Here is a 6643-nt window from a genome sequence, read left to right as displayed (position 1 = left end):
ATGCGTCCCGGCGCCCAGCCGTCCAACGACAGCGTCACAGCCCCAGGGGAGCCATTCCCTCTGGGGCGATGGAGCAGGGAGGGCCACGAGCTGCAGACCGCCGGGCTGCCATAACTGCGAGCCGGGCCGGGCCGCTCCGCTCCGCCCCGCCCCCGCCTCCCCTCGAGGTCCCACTCTCCGGGGCCTGGGAGCTGAGAGCCCGGATGGGAGCCGAGAGCCCGGATGGGAGCCAAGTGAGCATGCGCACGAGCCCGGCGCTGCCGCCATTGGCCGCCGGCGAGGAGCGCATTGATGACTCATCAGGAAAACACAGGAAGTGAGCCCTACGGAAGCCGGGGTGGGCCAGAAATAGTTCCGGTTCGGCGCCGCAGGGGCTGGAGGGAATGAATGGGCCCTGAGGTGGGGCGCGCTCGCTCCGGGGACCGGCCTTAGGCGAGTGAGCCGCCGCAGCATGGAGGACGACGCGCCGGTGATCTACGGCCTGGAGTTCCAGGTGAGTGACAGGAGGGCCCCGCGACGCCGGTGCAGCCGAGGTCACTGGGGATTCGGGGGCCAGAGGCCGTGGTCATCCAGGACGGGCCAGGGGCCTGCGTGACACACGGGGGGCGCAGCGGTTCTGCCCGCGACCCCCGGGCTTGGGAGCCCCCGCCGCCTCCCCTCAGCCCCGGGCGTTCCTTGTGGCCTGATTCTCACCACTCACTTCGGTGTATTTGCTTGTGTACCTTTCTTCCAGCATTGGCGTTCCTGGAAGCAGGCACCCTATTTTTTTTTTTTGGGGGGGGGACGTTTAATTTTGACACAATGTTAAATCTACACTAAGAGTTGCGAAGATACACGGAAAGTTCCTGTGTCCCCTTCACCCAGCTTCCCCTAATGCTGACGTCTGCTGGAATTTCACCTGTCTCCCCTGCTTCTTGTTTCCTTCTCGTCCTGTACTCTCCAGTGCCTGTTTGCCGTGACGGTGGCACAGTTGGTGCTCAGCGAAGGGCTGAGATGAGTGGACCCCCCTAGTGTAGCAGTGGCTCTCCTAGGGGATGCACGTGGCAGTCTGGAAGGACAGGGAGAGAGCCTGTGTGGACAGAGTGAAGGAGAGGGGGGGAGCGGGGTAAGGGATGAGCTAGAAGGGCAGGTAGGTCGCATTGAGCTGGGCCTGTTTCAGCTCGGTATTGGTTTCTGTTTATTCAAATGGCTTTTGAGGACCTGTTTTGCTTGAGGCGCTGAGGGACAGTTACAGAGAAATAAAAACACAGTTCATAGCTGTATAAGTACTCGATACTTAATTGTGTGCAGCTAATGTGTGTTAAAACCATACATGATTTCTGCTTTCAAGAAACGTACAGTGAGAGAAGCAGCAGTGTTAGTTACTAAAAGCCTGGACACCACTGAAACTCCTGAGGTTTAAATCCTGGCTCCAGCACTTAACGGTGTGACCTTGGGCCTCAGTTTCCTTGTCAGTAAAATGGGAAAATGAGCATCTCCCCCTTGTGGCTGTTATGAAATTAAATGAGTTAATACATTTAATTCAAGCACTTAGAACACTACCTGGCATATAATAAGCATTCGGTAAATGTTGTTCTGATTATTATAATGAGACAAAATTCTCACAGATAAATTCCACACAAGGCAGTGTCTTAGTGTCCTATGAGTCATGAACTGTTACAGGGCTTGACAGCTGGCTCTATCACACAGACTGGTGCCTTAACGACCAGTTATTGAGAACTTAACTGTGTGTCAGGCACTCTGCTTAACACTGTACATATATTTTGTTTAATTCTCACAGCAATCGTATCGGTAGATGCTCTTTTCCCTGTGGTCTATGGCTGCTTAGCTAGGGATTCTAACCTAGGTAGGTTTTAAACCCAAACTGACTTCAAAGCTCCTTAACCACAAAGTTAAACTGCTTTCTCCTTAACAAGGTACACCTGTGGGTACATCCAGATGGTGCAACCAGAGGGTGCACAGGGGGGAGAGAGAAGGTTCTCTGACCTTGTGCTACCTAAAGTGTGCATCTTCTTCCAATGCTACTTAATAACTTTTTGATCTTCTTAAGTAATCTCCTAAGTAACCCGGAGGTTTTGATCTTCACTGTTGGATCTTTGAGGTAACTGAAATGTTGTTTCCTGGGATTTTGACAAATCCACGGAGTAGATCCTTGCCTTGGGCATCAAGCATTTTATCTGAATCTCTTTATCTTTTTTTAAAATTTATTTTTTATGTTAAAAGAAGTAGCTGATTTTTGCACTTGTTTACTTTACACAGCTCTGTGGACCATGGCTTTCTTGAATTTGAAGAACCATTACTGCAGTAAACATAAAAGAACCGTAAGTTATAGTGGAGGTTTGGTTGTCAGTGATGTTTAAATCACTGTGGAGAACAGTTTACGTAGAAGATGGGGGATCTGATTATTGACCACTGACTGAAGGTGATGAGGCTTGGAGGGTAAAATGAGGCACCACTGTGCAAATAAGAGGCAGAAGACCGGCCTAGAGGGGCCGTTAAAATGAGAAAATGCCAAGCACATCCGTGTTTCTGCAACGTTTTGACTTGTGTTCATGATTTTAGTTCTTTTTCTTTTTGTGTATTTAAAACTTTTAAAACAAGTAATTCTTACGAGTTGTTTAAGCAGTCAGTGGCTGAAAATCTGATTAAAATCAGCCAGCCCTAAGCACTCCCTTTCCATCTTATCTGAGTTCTTGAGAACAACCACTTTCAACATTTTAAAGTGTTTCTTCTAGTCTTTACCTTCTTGCTTTTATCTCTCGATATAACCTGGCGACAGGATGGCATGGCACGTGAGGATTTTTGGCTTTTTCTATGCTCTCATGTCTTCCTTCAGACTCCCAATATAGTTAATTACAATCTTTTGCCAAATCTGTACTCAGGTTTCTCGTTTTTCTAATTACATTGTTGACTGCTGATTCAAGTAGGGTTCTATGACTTGTTTAGCCAGCTTTTCAGGATTTTTGCGCAGAAAAAATTTGAATTTTTTTTTAAATTTCAAGAAATATTTACTTTTCTAATTGCCAACATGTTTCAAACTTTCTAACTTGGAGACACAAAGTCCGAAGAACAATTTTGCTGGCCTTAGTTATGTCAATGGGATTCACATCAGCGGTATCAAAGCATTTATTTCATGTTTCTTACCAGACTTGTAGCACAATGAATATCTCCTCTGGTTAGTACAGATAAAATTTTTAAACTGAAATTGTTATATAAAACAAGTCTAAGACAAGACTGCCCCTAAAGCCATCCCCTTTCTGGGTTCCTAATTCCAAAGGCAAAAGTTATATTTACATAAGATCTGATTAGAAAAACTTAGGAAGTGAAAAAGCTAACAGTTCCTTCTGTCACATGTCGAGCACAACATGTGCTCGACATGTGAAAATTTGAATTTTGAGTTCAGTACCTTAGCTTATTTTTGTGTGCGTGTCCTGGATTGCCTGGTTAGTGCCGTACGTACTAGCTGTGCACCCGGTGCTGGTTTCTCCTCCTGGAGTTTCCACTTCCTTGTTCTGCATCCCTTTGAGCCAAGTGCCTAAGTTCTTGTGTTTCTATTACCATAGCCTCTAGATGGTCTGGGGTGTGCTGTTCCTATGACACTTGCTCTGCAAAATGATGACTGGAAATCTGTTTACAGTAGTAAGACAAGTAATATATCAAATCTTGGGTGAGTTCTAGGACCGTTTTTCTCAAAGGGTGGAAGATTATTTTATAGGATGTACAATAACTGTGATCAAGTAGCCAGTGGATCTGCTGCTTCTAACCCAATGTACGAAGACGCTGCATTTTAACAGTGACAGATTTAAGCACAAAGCCACCTTATAGCTTCATTCTATGGATTTGTTGTATCTTCAGATATTGCATACATTATTCGTTGGGGTTTCTGTCTTTGCGTCCCTCCAGCATTGGGTCTGGTTTTCAGTTCCTCCAGCTGTGTCGGCTCAGGTTCAGTTGTCTGGGGTTGTCTTGCCTTCCCTCTCGAGTCTTTTCTGGTTTTCTCCCTCGCTTTTGAAGAGGTGATTGCTCCATTGAGTTTTGTAGGTGAGTGTCCGTGTGTATAATCACGGGTTCTGGCTCTTCTGCGGCAGCATCCGCCTAATGCTCGCATCTTCTGACGCCTTTTCCCGTTGTCTCCTCGCCCTCCCCGGTCCCTCCTCGTGGTGCCCTTGCAGGGCTCCCGAGCTGGCGCCCAGATCATGTCTAGGGCTGAGCCGTCGAGTGCAGCGCGCGGTAGGCTCTGTAGGTGGAGGTGGGCCAGGCCCACGCCCAGGCCGGCAGGAGTTCTTGCAGCTCAGGGCTTTGTTGAGTAAACCCTTTAGCTGCCATTTACCCCGAGGCCAAGGAGTCTGGCAGAGTCCGGCGTCCCCGCTGTGCGGCCTCCCACTCGGCCCCACGGAGCCCAGGCTGCTCCCGAGGAGATGCCAGCCCGTCCCCAGCCCTGCTCTTGTTCTTGCCCCAGCGTGTGCAGGGCACCTGTTTCTGCCACCCGCTCCGGGCGGTTCCTGGTGTTGTCCCCGCCTGTGTCTGGGGTGTCGCTGCCTGCGTCCTCTGCAGCCTCTTCTCTCAGCTGGGGCCTTCGCTGCCTGGAGGCTTGGTTCTCAGGGCGCGTTTGGATTACAGATGTTTCCGCGTTTCATTGAAGGCAGAGTTTGTGTTTGCGCTCTTCATTCTCTTTCCTGCTTTTGTATGGTTTCCCAGAGTCTGAGAAGAGAGGAGAGAAGCCTTCGCCTCTGTTTGAAAAGTGAGCTCCAGACTGGGCTGGGCGAGGCGTCCGGGGCAGGCGGCGGGCGGGCACAGGAGCGCCGGCGGGCTCAGGTCACCTGAGATCCACTCCGGGGCTGAGGTGACCTGGAGCTCCAGGCTGAGCAGGTTCATCTCACGCTAGTTCACCCTCGCGCCTGGCCTGTGACCGGGGTGGGGAGGGTCCCAGGCCTGTGACCGGGGTGGGGAGGGTCCCAGCCCTGTGACCGGGGTGGGGAGGGTCCCAGGCCTGTGACCCAGGGTGGGGAGGGTCCCAGCCCTGTGACCGGGGTGGGGAGGGTCCCAGGCCTGTGACCGGGGTGGGGAGGGTCCCACGCCTGTGACCCAGGGTGGGGAGGGTCCCAGCCCTGTGACCGGGGTGGGGAGGGTCCCAGGTCTGTGACCCAGGGTGGGGAGGGTCCCAGCCCTGTGACCGGGGTAGGGAGGGTCCCAGCCCTGTGACCGGGGTGGGGAGGGTCCCAGCCCAAAGCCTCGGGGCTCTGCTGGCCCCTCCTCCCCCGAGGACCCTGTGCTCCGTTCGCCCGGCTCTGGGAGCCTGGAAGCAGCTCTCGTCAGCCTCACCGCTCAGCCGCCGGGGCCTCCAGGTGAAAGTGGGTAGGAGGTCAGCCCTCCTCTAACTTCTCTCCTTTCCTGGAGCCTGCATTTCATGACTGTGGCAGCTTTCTGAAGCCTTGAAACAAACTCAGGCTTTTTGGTTTAGTTTTTCCAGCTGGCTCTGCAGGAGGCTTGGCTTAAACCACCTGTTCTGCCATCACCGGGAGCCATTTTCTGCTCTGTTTTTGAAGAATAATTTGTTCAACCAATCAACTACTGTTGAAAATAAATAATGGTTTTGTTAAAAAACACAATTTATATCTTTATCGCTTAATTTTTGTGCCCACTTACAATTGTTTCCAGATATACTTTGGAAGTGGAATTGTTGTGTCACAAAGTGTACAAGAGTTGAGGGCTCTTCGTGCATGGTTCTAAATTGCCTTGCAGGCGCTCTGTACCAGTTGCTACTCCATCGGCAGTAGAAGAGGCAACTGCCTTTCTAATCTGTCTGTTAGATCCACCTTCATACATGTGTGTGCATTTTCCTTCCCTCCTACAGGCACGTGCTCTCACACCTCAAACGGCAGAAACAGATGCCATTCGGTTTCTGGTTGGGACGCAGTCTCTAAAATATGATAATCAGGTAACTATTTTTGACAAATGTATACATGTTAATTACTAAGCCTGTTCTTAGTTTTATAACCATTTCATTCTTGATTTTTCAAGCAACATTTGAGAAAATTAATGCCACACAAACAAAATAAACCTTTCATTGGGATTTACATAGCCAACTGTATGTGATGATTGAATTAAATAATTTAAACTTATTCTGTGTAGCATTACTGCCGTAGTTTCGTGTTTTGGTTTTGTGTGTGTGTAGGATTCACCGTGTAAGTGGTTGAGAAGCAACGCAGGGTACGAGGTCAGCATTACCCCTTTGACCCCAGCCCGTGGTCGACTGCTCTGATGGCTCACAGCACTCTCTCTAGCTGAGCCTGGACGAGGCCATAATCCCATCGCAGCATAGAGTTCCAGGCTGTCGCTGCCAGTCGGTCCAGGGAGATATACAGGGTGTGACCCATGTGCTGTCCTGGCCACTATAGTGGAAAGGCTGTTGGATACTCACAAGGTTGAGGTTCAGTCCACGGCTTGACACAGAAGCGTGACCTTGAGCGAATGGATTAACCTTGCCGGGCTTCGTCTTCCTCATCCTCAAATAGAGGTAGGGCTGTCCACAGGTGCCGTGGATGTTGTGGAGATGTGCACTGCCTTTGATCTTGGGGAAATGCACATCAGGCGGTGTCACGTGGTGCAGCCCCCATCCAGTTACTGTTGTCACTGGGGGGGA

General features: G+C 50.4%; 1 protein-coding gene across 3 annotated transcripts in view; it reads left to right on the top strand.

Moving 5' to 3' along the window:
* The first annotated feature begins 350 nt into the window (after positions 1–350).
* EIPR1 (EARP complex and GARP complex interacting protein 1) overlaps positions 351–6643 on the top strand; it is an 89329-nt gene continuing 83036 nt past the window's right edge. Inside the window, exons 1-3 of one of the 3 annotated variants that reach the window (XM_068564647.1) lie at positions 386–493; positions 2260–2321; positions 5855–5938. In XM_068564647.1, the coding sequence (XP_068420748.1) occupies positions 2271–2321; positions 5855–5938 (135 nt within the window). In that variant the 5' untranslated portion in view covers positions 386–493; positions 2260–2270. Of the gene's footprint in view, positions 494–2259; positions 2322–5854; positions 5939–6643 lie in introns of those variants that run through there. The other 2 variants (XM_068564648.1, XM_068564649.1) reach the window with 2 other exon arrangements.

This window comes from Eschrichtius robustus, chromosome 15, assembly GCF_028021215.1.
Source record: "Eschrichtius robustus isolate mEscRob2 chromosome 15, mEscRob2.pri, whole genome shotgun sequence".
NCBI lineage: Eukaryota > Metazoa > Chordata > Mammalia > Artiodactyla > Eschrichtiidae > Eschrichtius > Eschrichtius robustus.
Note: the sequence above shows the minus strand (reverse complement) of the source record. Positions and strands in the feature narration are given on the sequence as shown.